General features: G+C 34.0%; 1 protein-coding gene across 4 annotated transcripts in view; it reads left to right on the top strand.

The window, feature by feature from the left end:
- Window positions 1–17,274, top strand: part of nAChRalpha6 (nicotinic acetylcholine receptor alpha6) — a 125,913-nt gene that overhangs the window by 87,538 nt on the left and 21,101 nt on the right. For 3 of the 4 annotated variants that reach the window (XM_076120997.1, XM_076120979.1, XM_076121006.1), the window contains exons 3-4: window positions 4,330–4,374; window positions 10,866–10,975. In XM_076120997.1, the coding sequence (XP_075977112.1) occupies window positions 4,330–4,374; window positions 10,866–10,975 (155 nt within the window). Of the gene's footprint in view, window positions 1–3,844; window positions 3,890–4,329; window positions 4,375–10,865; window positions 10,976–17,274 lie in introns of all 4 variants that reach the window. The other variant, XM_076120989.1, reaches the window with a different exon arrangement.

The following is a 17,274-nucleotide window of genomic DNA, read 5'->3' as shown; positions in this document are numbered from 1 at the left end:
CGTTCTAAGGACACTTTAGTATGAGAGCGAGATGTATTGAATAATTTGTGAACACAGTTTTTATTGAAGATTCTTTGTGGTGTTTTTGTTTGAAAGGAATATGAAAGTAAAGGGTCGGTTTTGTTGCACTTTTTCTTTAGATAGTGAAATGGTTTGTGGATAAAGCAATGATTCGATTGACATGTCAGTTGAATGACAAATGTGTGATACTCTCTTATGTTGTTCACCACATTTTGCACCATATTTTCAGGAAATCAAAATAAATTGGATTTGATTTTGATTCCCAACTATGGGTGTCTTGTCTATACAACACAATTTGATAGTGTAATATAATTAAGTAAGTTGAACTGCACGTTTGGCGCAGTGGTTTAAGCGGTCACCTCGCCGCAACAACCGGAGCGCCGCGTGTGGTGGGTTCGAATCCCACCCGGGACAAATCTTTGTGTGATGAGCACGAGTATTTGTTCTGAGCCTGGATGTTAATTTATCTATATAAGTATGTATTTAGAAGTATATAAGTATGTTTATCAGTTATTTGGTTACCATAGTACAAGCTCTGCTTAGTTTGGAATCAAATGACCGTGTGTGAGTTGTCCAATCATATTCATCATATTCATATTCATAATTTTAATCAAATGCCTAGAAATAGGCTAGACTAGATACCTAGCATTTACAACCATAGGAAAGTAAAGAACTGTCTTACTGCGAGAAACAGATCTTTTCCCATAATGAGAGAATGATTGGGTTTTATAGGTGTATACCTTCCACGATCCTGTCCACCAATAGGCATGGGTAATCAACTATTCTTTCTACTAAAGATGTTTTTTCATAAATTGATAGCCCCTTCGAAATCTTACTAGCCAGTGATACTATCACTTAAACACCACCCAGTAATTTCTTACCACTAGCATCAAAGGATCACACATATGTTAGTATGAGCCATCTGTCTGCACTGTCGCGTGTGTTAGCTATAAAATATGAACACGTTTCACGAACAACGCTCAGTTCAGTGTGAACATGTTTGCAGTAATGGATGCTTCTAGTTGCACACGATTGTGGACGGATATTGGATTCTTCAAGATTTCGCTTTTATTTATATTCGTTTATGTATTAACTTGACCTAAGGATGTAGGGTCAGTATTATTCAGTTTGAATTTCATCTAGAAGTATCCGTTTTTCATCTGTAAATGTAGAGTTCAGGGCTATAATTCTGTAATAGAATGCTCGAGATTTACAGAAATATTTCTCTTTGCTTTTTTAGAGTAAGTCACTTTACTTATCTCAAAAAAGCTAATAATTTATCTTGTTGTAAATAAATGTGTAGAAAGTCTGGATGGTTGTGAAAAATGAATACGTTCTTTACTACGTGTATTGCGATTAGTATCTTTGCATTTGATTTATGAGTACATTATTCGTTGATGTATATGAATAACTTAAGTTGAATTAAAGCAGTAAGATTTTCGGCTTTTAAAAAGTAAAGTCAAACAGATGTTAGAAATACGCCTTAATCAAACATAGAAAAAACCTTCCCACATCTTATGACACCAGACAGTAAAGAAATATCTTGAATACCCAAAAAAGTTCCAAAAGCTGATGCTCAGAATTAATAGGGAGCCGAAAAAATCCGATATTGCCCATAAAATAAGGGCTACACCTAATCAATCAATCGCAATGTCTTGCTACATAAATCTTTGTGTATCATAAAGTTTATCAAAACTTTATTACCCTCCGACCCTCTTATATACAGTCTGACTTACATAAACATGTCATATATTCATCCCTCAGGAATGAGGTCGGCTTGTCAAAAATCTTTGTTTTATTATTTTGGGGTTTCGCCTACCTTAAGTTGACCGTGGTGAATACTTTAGAATGGGGTTTGAGGAAAATTGTCTACTTTACATGGATATCGTGTACGATGTCTTTATACAATACTGTAACAGAAAATAACAAATAATCGGTCTAGGTATAGAATAAATTTTGTTATAAGATAAAGTTGATATACATATATATTTTTTTAAGTTCTAGTCGTAAGAACTAATTCCTCTTAATGTGAAGGGAGCTTCGGTGGCCTGTAGTGACAGTTCCGGAATAAATATAGTTTAATTACTACCTACATTTCGATATCTTAGCATCTTTAAGACATAATCATTACTAAAATCACATCTTTGGAACACATGGATATTTTACATAAACGAATGGGCGTAGATAAGATTATGTCTCGGGCGTCAAATGCTTTAATGGTTTCTATAGTTATCTATAATACAGTTATATCCTATAGTAATTTACCATGATCTATATCTCACAAGTTAAGCGATATACCTCCCGGACAGGAAACGGAGTTGCAGTCCGGAGTTTGGGTCCGTGGCGGTAAATGGCAATAATCTCACCCCCTATTACAGGGGACGCAACATAACTACTTAAATGATGGTGTAATTCATCTCTGCCTAACCCTTTGAGAATTATGGGGCAGTCATATACAGGATGTTTCAAAATTCAAACAGTCAAAATACACTGCAATACTGATGATCTATGACATACACATTTAATCCCGATCAGTTAAATACTAAGTGACATCTGTTTAGTAAGTTCTATAAATATTTATATCTAATAAACTTTTCATAAAATACCGCAGAAGTAATTTAGTGTCCATGTTACGATCAATAACAGTTGATTAAAAAACTAGAAATGTAACATGAAATTGGTAAAAAAAGGAGGCGCTTCCTTGTAGCGAATGATTTTGGCAATATTTTTTGGCGATAATAGCAATAAGCAACATGATTCGGTAGTATTACGTGTACATACAGTTTAAACACACCCTGTATACATTCACAGGCCTAATAATCACAAGGATCTCATCCAATCAGATTAACTGATCTCCATCGAATACAGCAACGAGATTCTCAATTATACTTAACTTGATCACATTACATTCAATCACATAACTCAGCCATAACTACGGGCATCATATTAATATTATAAAGTACCAAGTTTTTGCTTGTTTGCGAAATGGCTTATTCGTTCCGAACGAATATTCTCTGATGCTTTTCAAAGATAAAACGAAGAATATTGAACAATCCTTTGTAAGGTTTCTATATTTTTGCTTGTATTTTATACGTTTTTATAGAAGATTCTTGGATATATTAGAGTTGCTTGTACGATGGACTTTATTTATAAGAAAATGAAATCTTATAGCTAGTATTATAAGTTTTGAACAGCCCAGTCGAGTAGAACGATCCTTTGATCGCAGTTTTATCACCATCTACAGATGCATCAAACGTGAGAGTCTCATAACCTAATCTGGTGGAAAGCTAAAGCCCAATCCAACATTCAAATCTGTCTGGAACTTGGCTACAGTAAAATCTGTCATATTTTACAAATTGCGGTATAAAACAACCGTCGCCGAGTGGAATCATAAAACGCATAACTCACCACCCAACTGCTCCTGTTATTCGCTGGAATATATTTAATTGCTTCGTCTTAACGACTGGCCTCAGTAAAACTGGATTATCCGTCACTCCAATGATCGAGGGCAAGGGATTAAAACGACTTTGTGGTTCGTCTCTGTTTTTAACATTCATATTTAACCGACTTCGAATAAAGCTTTAAATATTGTTGAATTTTGCAAGTCCACTGATTTTTACTTTGTGAGTTGTTAGCGCTCTCGAATCTCGAATAAAATATAACGTCGTCAACATAAACGAAATAATAATGCTTAAACACAGCTTTATTCGAAGTCGGCCATTAAATCTAAGAGGTAAAAGCTAGAGCCCCTACTCGGTATTGTTGTTCACCATATTTTTTCGTTCCTTTCTTGCGTCGGCGTGCTTACCTTTTACAAAATAAGGATGAGAAAAATCAAATCCTGACCACAAACGTCTGGCTCAACTTGGTAAGTGGTAGGAGCCGGGTATGGCGCCTTCGCCCTCCCGCCCCCCGCAATCCCAACACTAACGGGTAACGCGAACTGAGAACATCGTTACTTTCACACTTTCAATGAGCACGATTTAACAGCACCTCTTAAAACACCTTATAATGCACTTCAGAGGTAAAGGTTACAGGAGGCGGGCGCGGACAGAGGGCGCCGCCTTCGCGGCAGATTTGTCGCATGGAGTCAGTGTTACATTGTTGTAAACTACGCATAATATATCTATTTAGATTGTGTGTCCGGCGGCGCGCGAAAATAGCTTTTACACAACGCATGATAAGGTACATTTTCGCCCGCCGCCCCAGCCCCTAAGTATTGTGTCTCCGGCGGTGTGGAACAGTTTGTTTAGATCATCATACTGACTGCGCCCTTTCTGTTTTTGTTGACATCGTCTAACCCAATAGGACGAGAAGAATCAACTACTTATAACCAATATATGGCTGTCGTTGGTAAGTGTGATTAAAAGACAAACCTAAAATTAACACTAAAATTTCTGATCATTATTTTCGTTTCTACTCTTGTTTCATTTGTTTCTGTTTTGTATTATACCTTCGTTCTGTCTATCTGTTTCGGTTATTCTTCTAATCTGTGACTGTTATGAAAATTGCATAGCATTGTGGAATATGCGGCAGTCTTTTTTGTATTTTACTTGTTTATGATATTTGTATGGGAGTTGCTTGACATGTCCTGAGATCCTCGTCATCGCTGACCCCGGCTCGCGCTGTAGACTAGCCAGTAGACCCTATCATGCATCCCTTCATACAAACTGTCATAAGTTAGTAACCTAGTACCTAACCTTACGTACACATAGTGATAGTGGGTACTGTACAGTACTAGCACTACTAGCTGAAGCTACATACATACATATATTATGTACGTGATGTATACGCGTATATGTTGTATACGTGCGGTGAGTATCGCGGGCGCCGAGTGCGAACATTTGTGTATATCAGAGTAAAACTGCCGTGTAAGCCGCAATGCATTTAACAATATGTACTAATGGTTGACGTTAAGTGTGTGTGATAATGTTGAACTTAAAAATATATATGTTTTCTGAATGAAAAATCTAACATGCTAAACTATATGTTTAAAGTGGGTCTCGGTAGGTCAATTGGAAGTGACATATTGGTGAAGACTTGTATATTGATATGCACAAATATTGTTAATGAGATGAACTGTGGTTATGTACACTGTAAATTGATTCTGCACATTCTGGGTACCCGCTGTACATTTTGTTTTGTTTTCCGCTACAAGGAATTGTAGTATTTTTTCATACTATGCATGGCCATGGAATGTTTAATATGGGAGATATCCTCGTTCAAATATAAACTTGTGGTTACCATGCTCGATAGATTGCCTGTGAAGTTAAACCTCGATGGGACGACGTTTTCGATACTTTAAAAATATATTTTATAAAAGATGTATTTTTAAAAACCTTTCTACTTCTTTGAAATGTTTTTTGTCTTGGTACCTGTATGCGTTATGAATCTCATATGCGATTATTTTTAAGTCCGTGTACATAATTGACAATAAATGTACACATTTTAAAATATAATAGACCCGTTTTATTTTTATGATTTAATGACGATTAGAATTTATTTATGCTTGAGTTCCCGATTTTATCGAAGAAGGTTTCGTTTGTTTTTATTATTTTCGAATAAAACAATTTAAAAAATAATGCTTAATGCGCATACTTTTGATGTTGGTTTCTGAGTATATTTTTTGATGATTTGAGTAATTTTTGTAAAGTTGTATATTTATGTAAATATGTATATTTTAGTATTCCAGCAATAAAGGTATGTTGTTAAGCGTCTAAAACTAATTATTTTAGCATTTACCAATACGGCAGCTTAGTTCCAGAAACTGTAGTACCCCCTCCTTGGTCTTGTTTTTGAGAAATAATATACAAATTTTTGACAGTGGCCTTATCCTTAGCAAGGAAGTTCATTATTAGAGAAATATCGAGCTTTGTGTAGGTATCAAACATGCTGTATCATATGAAAACAATTACACATTTACTTTACATTCTTTTAAGTTTTGAATAAAATATTTAACGGATTTTATGCGCATGTGTAAAATTTGTTTACATTCGTATAAAATTGTTTACATTCATATGAAAGTGTTTACATCTATAAAAATGTGTTTACATTATTTATTTATATTGGAAATTGTATACATCTTGCCATAAAGTCCGTTATCTTGTTTGTTCAACATTACAAAATATTTTCTTTAAGCATGTCTCCGATGCATGTTAATTTTGCTTCTTAGTCGTGTTTTGTAAATATTCTTTATTGTCTCCTTCTCTCTCGCTATTGTATTCTATGTATCTATCTTGTGTCCTGTGTCTGTGACGTGTTGTGTGTACACTACTTTATTTCAGGTTTGATATAAATGTACAATTAACTATAGAAAATATTATTCAACACAAATTTTCAGTGCCAATATATTTTTAGCGGTTTATTGATATCATTATTTCTTAAAAGTAGTTAATACATGAAGTTTGTCATTTAACTGTCAACAGTTATAGAACGCGTGAAACTTCTTGAGACTTTAAAATAAAGTATTTTAATATTTGATGGTTCTTTTTAAAGTGAGCGTCTGACGTTGTCTTATATTTTCTTTCATATTTTTCTTTGTCATAGTTCATTGTACATTTCAACACTTCAAAATATACTTTCAGAACTTGGAAATAAAGTTTATATTTCAAAGTTCTGTTTAACGACCAATTTACTAAGTTACCATGTTTTCTTTTACCAATTTAAAAGTTAGTGCTCTCCCTTGAAAGTTAGTGAGAAAGTTAATTTATTAAAATTGTTTCTTCAGCATTTGAAATAATTAAGGATTTGGTAGTGGCTACTTAGAAACTTAACCAGTGGAAATAAAAATGGAGGAATTCTATACCAGCTAGTCTGATTTTGCAAATTAAATACCTAATTAACCTTAAATTACAAAATCTAGTTCCAAATCAATTGATTTTGAATACGGCTTTGCGTAATAATATTGCATTACAGCACAAATGATCTAATATACCATTACATAAGACATGTCAAATCCCTTGTCACTAGTGAGCCGAATCGAACAATATACGTATGTCACATAAGCACATAAGCTCACAACTTTACGAGTTAGTGTGCCACATATTACACCATGTGTTCGAAAACAATAAAGCCGTTAAACTATCTAATTGATAACAAACCCTTCAAGAGAGAGCGCTATACATCCCTCTCGCTCCCACACCGGCTATCAGTCGACTGCACACTCAAACTGGATTAGCCTTTCAGCCTTTTAGCTCCTGAAAACGGTCCAAATATTTCAGAAACTGTCGGATCAAACACACTACATGTTTGTTTTAATGTGGCCAGTTTGTTTAACTACATACGTGCGTTTGTTTCATGAAAAACAGTAAAGTAGTTTTGGAGTTATGACGCTATTTGTAAGTGGTTGTGCCCGGGGCGGTCGGCAATCTAATAACATACTATACAAATATGAGGATATTACTGGAGGTGGATATGGCTGCTAAGTTGTGGGTCCAACTTTTGTAATATTAGTGGAGTGGGTGAAGTTTGAAGGGCTCAGCTTTGTTTCGCCGGTATCTAAATGGCTAGTTATTGTTGGGTACACACGATATTGAAGCCGGTGTGGTAGTCCCACGATATTGGAAACTGTTCGAAGGTTTTTCTCCTTTTTATTTGGTTTATGAATACTAAGCTTTAGAGTTTAGTATTTGGAAAAGGTTTCGGGTAGATTGGATAAAGTCGCGTGAAATTTTTAGAAGGTACGCTTTGATTTCCAATATCGTTGTTTTCATTTTTATTGAATACTGAAACACTCCCCGTTTGTTTTGCGTTTATGGCCGATCTCAACTAGGTTTTTTCTTACGTAGTCAAGTGTTATGTATTTGTGAAAGAAATCGGCAAATAATTTTGTATTGTGAGTATTATGGTCGGTACGGAGTAGTATTATCATTAATCTAGAATCGTGTAAGAAATTAGTGTAGGGTTGCGATTTCCTATGTGCACACATTCATGATTCAAATAAATTTGGACATCGGCAGCGCAGCAACAATAAAAGCTACCAATATCCAATTTCTAAACTCGTCAACATTAATTTCATTAATTAATCCTGCAAAAGACTAAAAATAGTTTCTTACATAAAATTCGCCTACACCTTTACAAGACCTTGAAATATAAACCGTTAAGTTAATTAAACGTGAAAACCCGCTTAAAACTCCCCTAGGCTCGGATTAAAAATTGTAATCGCGGACGTCGTAAAGGCAAATTCATTTTACTAAAACGTCTAAGGCGTAAAAAATTAACCCTTGCTGTATACTTTTATATAAATATAAAAGCTTAAAGTTATACGCATATTCGAATCGGCAATTCGGCAAGTTTGCTTCGGCCATTTTTATCGAACAACAAAACCGACTCGAAGCAATTACTGCACTTGTTCAGCATATGCCAATCTGGTAGTTCTTTCGGGTTTGATCGTCACAATTAGGTTTAAACATTTAGGCACGGCGATGCCGAGCGGCATTTTTACCTGGACATTTATCTATACGTATTGGGCTTTGCCGCTTGGCTAATAATGCCGAACAAAATATATGTGTAGCAAACTTAACACTTCAAAATATAACGGTGTCAGTAATTTAGTACGTACATGAAAGGAGTAGCTGACTAATTGGCCAACTGGTCGGCTGATTGATTGACCGACTAACCGATCTATCAACGTGAAGCTTTGAACGTACGGCGCTAATAGGAAAATATAGCTAGGATACAAAGTATCAGCTTTCACTGGTCGCAGTACATAAGCAAAAATGTGTTTACACTAATTTTTTATACAATTTGAACTGTCAAATTAAAGTAAAAGATTATTACATCTGTTTTTCTAGAATAACGATAAGTATTTTCTAGAATAAAAAAAAATGCAATGCCTGAAAAAGACTATTAAGTTTGTCATCACACTAATACAAAACCTTTTTTTATATACAACTTAGTCAGCGATAGACGATTTGATTTTAAAAATTAGAATCCATTAAATAATTTCTTAAGTGGCTATATGAGACCCTAATTATCTTGATCTTCGCCAAAATAGTAACACTCTTACTAAGTTTGCAAATACTTGTAACAACAAAAAATAAGGGAAAAGTAGTCTTTCTAAATAAGGAAAGTAACTAATAGAAAAGTTAGTTTGTACAAATGTAAACACATCGTACAAATATAATTAATTGCAGTTTAGTTGTGGAAGTGCTCGTAAAAAGTTAATATGTAAATGTGTTCGTTCTTGATACTTGAAAGTATTATAGTCGTGTTTGTCATCTTTGACCTTGGGCTTTGCTTGTGTATTAAGCCTATGTGAAAAGTAAGTTTGATATTATGATAACTGGAAAGAAAAGTTTTGTTTTCTAAGCTTTTAATGATATTCAGCTATCGGATCTGTGAATATCGATTTTGTGATGATCTTAATTATGATTTAGTAATTTCAGAGATTAGTGTAATTGAGAAATAAGGGATCTGGGTATAAAAATATAATGGATGGGCCTAAATATTTGTCAAGTAACGCTACACAAGTATCAATGGAAAAAATAGGTTAGGCTTAAGCTAATGATATTGGCCCATGCCCGGAAGTGACGGTCCAATTAGGAACCTCCCCCTTTTATTAAAGTTGGTTAAAAATATTTACAAAAGTATCAAATTCACCTAACTACATTAGTCAAACACGCTCCATTCCACGCGAAAAAACTATTAGCAACAAACGTTAAATCATTTCAATAGAATTATTGACACGAACTATATAACAGTTCATAGCACATCTTAATACATTCTGCGCAAACAATGATATACCTTAGAAATACAAGATCAATTATGAAAGCAGGTCGAAACGATATTTGCTTTCAAAATATACAGACTTTGGTGAAGGGTTAAGTAGAACGTGGGCTGATTAAATATGAGAAAATATTGAAAAGGCTAAGTTATATTAAGTAAGTAAGTTATATGTAAGACGTGTGTGTATATTTCTTGCTTAAAATGTAATTAAGTTAACAAAAATGTGTTATAATGCCAAGATATATTTATGAAGCAAATAGAATTTAATTGGTCTTTAACTTCATTTTTAGTTTGTTAGTAAAAAAATCTAGTCTATCTGAAAAAAGGTCGTTAAAACCAAAAATCAATGAAATCAAATAAAATATTCGCATAAAATATTTTATCATAAAAGTATGAGGGATATATTTAAATAAGAGGTGTAGAGTGACTCACATTTCCCCAGTTAAATTAACTTACAAAACGTAACAAAAAATACAAACAAAATTCGGAAAGTCGCTAACAAAAGTGACAGAGGTTTAATACGATCGAAAAATCAGCTTATCCATAACAAATGGAGCGGCCGGCCACTCGGAAAGGGTGCGTACTAACACAATACAAAATCATATCAAAAGAGGTCTTGTTCCGTTGAGATCGGCTAAAAACGTCACACCGACCCGAACACTGGCGAGCAAACAACTGGAATATTCTTTTTTATTCGTATTTCGTATTTGACATTTCAAAATTCCATTCTTTTACTCCAACGATGACAACGTTGTTTCTGACCGTTCGCATTGTTTTACAATAAAGTATTTAGTAATTTCAAATGTCAAAATAATTCAAGAGTACAGAAATTTTTATCTCAACTTCTTTTTTACATACAATATTTAAGCTTCAAAAATTCGTAAACGAACTACACGGAAAACTTTTCATGAAAAGTTACAACGTTTTTACACATTTTGTCATTCACCTTTCACGGCACTGCACTTCATAAACTCTGTTGACACTTCAAAGTTGTGCTTCAAGGTGTCTAGCACCTTTTTATCCGAGTTAATTAAACCTTCTTTTTTGAAAGTAATCCATTTTTTTGCTCGCTATAATGTTGGTAATGATGTCTCTGATTGTGTTGGTAAATGTGGCAGGAGTGGAATGACTACAACCTGAGGTGGAACGACAGCGAGTATGGCGGCGTCAAGGATCTCAGGATTACACCGAACAAGCTGTGGAAGCCAGACGTGCTTATGTACAATAGGTGAGAATATCGGCGATGGGTATGACCTTTTCACTATTTTTTATTTTAATTTTAAAGGCCATTTTTTATTTCAAACTGTCAAGTAATTGTTCTTAATAAAAAGTGTTTTGTTTTTTTTTTCTGTGGCGGGAAACTCTATTCCATAATTGAAAAGTTGTCAAGTTTTTTTATGGCCAGTAACTAAATTATTTTCTGTTTATGAAAAATAAATTTAATTTGTCAAGAGTTTCCATAGAGGATTTATATAGTAGTAAATTTATTTACTTATGTTTTACGACTTTCAGTTTATGTTCTTTATATTGTTATGTATATTTTCATGTCGGAATTTAAGGGGTGATTTAGAATTTTATTTTTGTTACGTCTGTATTGTAGAAAATTAAATATGTATTAACACAAAAATAGAGGGAGACAAAAAATCCTCTATTAGTGATACATTTGTTTTTAATAAATAGTGTTAAAGATGGGTGGATTAATTATTATTTTCCGCCTTCTAAACAATATAATTCTTTGTCATAACTTTTGATAAAGTAGAAAGAGTATTGTATAAAGAGTTTCTTTTATAATCATAACGATGGCCACAATGGGATAATTCTATCCCCTTCTCATGGCGTCCGTAATTAAATGGAAGTATATTTTTGAGTTAATTAACTTTTATATTTTCCTTTATTCACTCCAAGCTCTTCTATTAAATATTGCTATGTTGTTTTTTGAAATGATTATGAAAATATTTCATTTTTATTTTAATTCATTTTTTATTTTTTATTGTTAGGTATTTTCAGGTGATAATTTGGAGCAGAGAGAAAATTAAATAATAGATTCTTTCACAAAATATGAGGAAGAAAACTATTTTTTTCACTTTAAAAAGTAATTGTTTCTTATTTTTTGTCCCTGCCCATTTTTTACTATTTAATAACTTGCTGAAACTATTTTAAAGTGTCTGTAACTAATTACCAAGTTTAGGTCCCAAGGGAAGACCTAACAGTAAAGTATGCGGACACAAAATAATTACCAATCTCGTAAACCATCGTCCTTAAATACAAGAGGAAGAAATATTTCACCAGAACATTTTACAATTCAAAATCAGCTTTTAATTATAACAGCGAGGAAACATTCTGAGCTCAGTATTTCATTTCTTGGAACTTACCGAAACGGCTGATTTCAAATTTACTGGAACATTCTACAACGTTGATTTCAAAACCGCGACATCTGTTCGAAAACTCTTGCTCATTACGCAAAATCGACGCTGCAGTTTGCGTTGCAGAAGTACTAATATAATCACTAAATTTATTCACAAGTTCAGATGCAGTCGCCTCGTTCAGACGTCGTTAAGGTTAAACAAATTTTCTGAGCACACAGAGTGACGGTATCACGCCATCTGGCGGCCGGCCAACGAGTTACATTCATTATATCGTTAAACGACGAATGATATAAAAGCCAGTGTCACATGATTTAATGTTAAGTGTGCTCAATGTTTATCGGCACTTACCTGGCCGAAAGCCAGATGTTTATAGACGTATATCTTAGCCTGATAACTTTTACGAACAGCCATGGATAAACAGTTATGGCTCTGACACTAGTGTAGTTTAACGACGCCATAGAATATGGGATATTACGTTAGATAGCAGATTTACGAGCGTGCTTTTTTGTTCAGTTGCTATCTAGTTTTATTTATCGCCTCAATGTCTGTCGGAATGGATAGATATGGATTCCATAACAGGGTGTACGACCTCCCTTAGGCTTGTATATCGCGTAATTTTCTTTGTTAGTCTTGACTTAAGGGTTCCTATTGAATTCTCGGCTCAATATCTTTATGTATTTTCATATAACTTCTCTCCCTTTAGCGAGCTTAGATTAGATACTATCGTGAAAAAAATGAGAGTCGGATTACTCAGCATATTTGAAAAGGCGAACTTACACAAAGAAAACGTGCACAGACTGCTATAATTACCAAAAATACATTAACTTCACAATTACAACGCATTATATTATCTCGTTCTACCCACATTAATCTTACGAAATTCGCTCTCCCAAGATTTTAAACGAGATTTCAGAATTAAAATAAAGGTTGGGACACGATAATGCAGAGGTTGCAAAGTGTGGGTGTAATTTCAGCTCCACTGGTGTGTGCAACTGGCCGAATTCCATTTGAAGCCGTTTAAGTTTAAACTAAATAACCGTAAAACAGATTTAAATTGCAGAACGGAGTTAAAAACTACGTTTGGATGTTTGCCAGTCAACTATCTTTTGGTAGTAACTTGTTTGTTCGTGATATATCACTGAGTTTATTATGTTACGGCTTGTAATCTGCTAATAGACCGGTTAAGTATTTCTACGTCATATATTTACTTTATTTATGAGCAAGGATGTTTATTTACTGAATCCTTTGCAGTTTCTAGACTCGTACAGTATTTTGATTGTATTATAAAGTCTAAAATCTCGAAGTAGAAATACATTTTAAAGAAAATACGAGTTTCTCAGTTTATTTTCTTTAAGCTGGTGGATGAATTTCTGAGAGGAAAATCTGTGAGTCAAAGCTAGCGGTGGAATGTTTGTGAATCGACCAAACAAAAGATTTGCTTATTCGATTTGCTCACTTACTTTTCGCAAGTCAGCAAGCGTTGTACTTGAGTGATTTTCTTACTTGTTTTGTTGGAACATAATTAGTTTGTTGACTTAGAGTGAGGAAGAACGGAAGAAATGTATGTGTAGTATATGAATACAAACAGTATCGATGTATGGGATTTGCTTTTGGTATAAAATGACTTAAATTGTTATGAAAAGGGTTGTGTAAATGGTTTGGGAATGACTAAACAGTGATGTTTGAACCTGCTTCTAGGGCTAGATAAAGAAAAAATATAACTAAGCTAGTTACTACGCTACGATAAACTCTTCATGTCCCAAAAGTGAAAAGTTAAACTCTACGTTCACACGAAAAAACAAAGACTAAGCTCGACTTTACGTGCTAATAAAGTAGAACTTTACTACCGATATCACTTGACTAGCTAGCTTAAAATTGAAGTGGTGTCCCCAAAATATAGGCGTCTCTGTTTTACTTTAGGTAAATTAATATGTTGTCTTTATCTTGTGCAATACTGTGATAGTCCACTCGTGAGGTGCTCATAGCCGGTTGCGTTTACCGGTCATTCCATAAATGGGTGACCACATAGTGGTATTTGAACTGAGCGTTTCCGTGCTTTGGAGGGCAAGTTACAGGTCGACCCTGGTTGTTGTCTACGAAGATAACAGTCAATAAACCATGTCAAAGCCATGCCTTTCGGGCGTAAAGTTTGACACTAGGTTGACCGCTAACCACACGTCAAAAGAAAAATAGTATACTCGTACATTCGTATAAATATACAAGTTAATTACAAAAAGAATTATCATACAAAACATATGACAGTAACTTATAAAGATATATAACCTAAGAATAGCGAATTATTCTATGTTTAGCGAGATATATTAAAGAGATATGTATTTATGTAAATCTTCGCGTTATTGTAATTCGCTCCTTACAAAAGACTTTGTCTTGGCAGTAACTGTATCGCGTAAAACACTCTTTATGTCCTATTTACATACTGCTAGCAGGACGAAATAAATGACACCCAATTCTGTTCAAGAAACGGGTGTATGTTGAATTTTCTCGTAAACTTTAAGCACTTTTGCTTGGTTCAAGTAATTCTATCTTTTGTTTTAGTTATTTATTAGGTCATTAGTTTTAGCTTAAATCAGGGTTTGCTTTTTTTGCTATTTTTTGTGAGTCTACTTGCTATTGTAATGTCTTTCATGTCATTACTCTTCTATCTTATAATAAAAAAATGTATATAAATTGAATTATTCATTTTATCTAGCAAATTTATTTTATAGTTTTCGACGCTTGTTTAGGTACATAAATAAATATATTTTGACAATTCACACGCGGTCATTTGATTCTAATTTCCAAACTTAATAGAGCTTATACTGTAGTTACCAAATATTATTTTTAGTTTATAAGTAATCCATGTTTCCAAAAGATCAATAAATGAAGAAAACACATTTTTGGAAATTATTATTTTATCAAACCAGTCTGTTTACCGTACCGTAGGGCACCAAAAGCAAGTCTTTTTAGGCTCTCGCAGTTGCCGAGTAGTTTTTTTCTACTTAGTGATGTGGAAAACTCTCTACGTTACCGATTCTAATCCATTTCCTTTGCTTTGAGGATACGCTGTGTTGCAGCAGTGTACGTTTCCTTCCTTTTTAGCCTATGATGCTCCAAATATAACGTGCTGAGAATACATGTATACGGTATTTTAATGTATATTTTTCAAACATTTGTATTTGTATTGTATAATTATTTCTGTAAATTCTTTAAAAAGGAATAATGCTTGTATCAACGCAGACAAAATCATATAAATAGGTAAAATACTAGTTTCAGCTCAGAAAAAGATAGCCATAAATATACATAATAATATTACCAGAAAGAAAATGACATAAAATTGATTTAGTGGATGTGGGAGTAAATGTATTTATTTAGATTTCACTTTGTTAAGTTAAATATTTTTGGATTTTACTATTTTTTGTAGGACTGTCATAATTGTAATCTTAATATATAAAAATGAATTGCTGTTCGTTAGTCTCGCTAAAACTCGTGAACGGCTGGACCGATTTGGCTAATTTTGGTCTTGAATTATTTGTGAAAGTTCGGGAAAGGTGTAAAAGGTGAATGAATTTGAAAAAGCGCGGTATTAAATAAAAACAAGAATTCGTGAGCGGAGCTGCGCGAGTCAGCTAGTAGTTTATAATTTAGTATTGTTTGCTATTAAGATACAATTTGGGAACATTCCTTCATTGATTCAAAATCTTTTTGTATCTTAAAAAAACATGACATATATTAAATATTTCTTCCCCGGTTAGTCAATAATTTTATCCGTTCCCTACCTTTGTCAGAAAGATATACACACTTGTCCTATTACATTACTTTGGGTTACAAGTATGATATATGGGTATAATATTCGTAAAGCTCGGGGCAATCAAACCTTAGAGGTTTGTGTTATGGTATGTCAGATTAGTTTACTAACTCGGTTAATCGTCAGGTCGATGTCTTGAGAGGACGTACTTGGTGGAGGACGTACTTGGTGTAGGTAGTACTTGGTGTAGCACGTACTTGGTGAAGGACGTACTTGATGCTTGGTTGTATATCTGTGGTTATAAAATACATGTGTTTGTATTTTGTTGTAAAATAGCTGTGACTGACTACTGACTTCGTATTTTATAAAGATTATTTTCAAGAAAACCCCGATAGTTTCTTTTTTATAAATATTAAATACAGGGTTAAGCTATTCTTGAGCTGGTATTTTTGTAGATAGATAAAAATACAGACTGAAAATCTTCAAAGCATTTATTCCCAAACTAATACACTTAAAAACAAAACTTGTACCAATAAACAAATCGTCAAAACAGCGAAACTTCGCGTTATTGGCAATACACACAAATATTGGCACCAATGTTTGCAACGTTGGCGCCAGTGTTGGCTGTTGGCCAAGAGGTCTCACAACATTCGATTATGAAAGCTTTTAAATCACTTACGGGGTTGTATGACGTTGCCACCTTGTTTACCATCTCTTGCCGTGGGTTAAGCACAGTGCACACCGAAATGCAATTTGATTGAAGCGTTTAAGATACAAGTACGTGCGTGTAGAGTAACCTTTAACAAAATGTTGTACACATATTATTAAAGCCATGTTTTCTTGATCAAGTTGCATCAATAATTCGAATGTCCTGTGTTAAATTGTTGAAGTTTTTTAACACGGAAAAACGAGTGTGAATACTTTAATATTGGAAAAAGATCTCAGAAACTTTGAAAATTCACGAGGGCCGTGTTTCCGGGTACAGGGTTTGCCAAATAAACAAGCGATAGATTCTGTTTACACAAGCAAAGCTTACCATGCAGTAGTAATAAAAAAACCTTGCGGACTCCATAAAATCAATGCGACAAAAGGACCACCAGTTTATTTCAACTAGCCAACATTAAAATTTACTTCGGCGAATCACTAAATTTTATATGGCATGTTCCTAAAACCATTACTGTTCTGTGTGAGGTGCGGTCATGTTAATAGGGATTTGTTGGCGGGCCGCCAACTAACAGAGTGGTTACACATAGTCGGGACATCCATGAATACTACATACCGAGCACGCGACAACACTTTTGTCGTAGTCAACGCTCAAGGCGATTTCGGCTTTTCACTATCTAAGAATTTTATCGTGTTTTTCCTTCGCAAGACCCCGTTTTACGTCTCCTGTTTGGTCTTATAGATTTATGTGTC

The sequence above is a fragment of the Anticarsia gemmatalis genome, chromosome 1 (genome assembly GCF_050436995.1).
Source record: "Anticarsia gemmatalis isolate Benzon Research Colony breed Stoneville strain chromosome 1, ilAntGemm2 primary, whole genome shotgun sequence".
Lineage (NCBI taxonomy): Eukaryota > Metazoa > Arthropoda > Insecta > Lepidoptera > Erebidae > Anticarsia > Anticarsia gemmatalis.
Note: the sequence above shows the minus strand (reverse complement) of the source record. Positions and strands in the feature narration are given on the sequence as shown.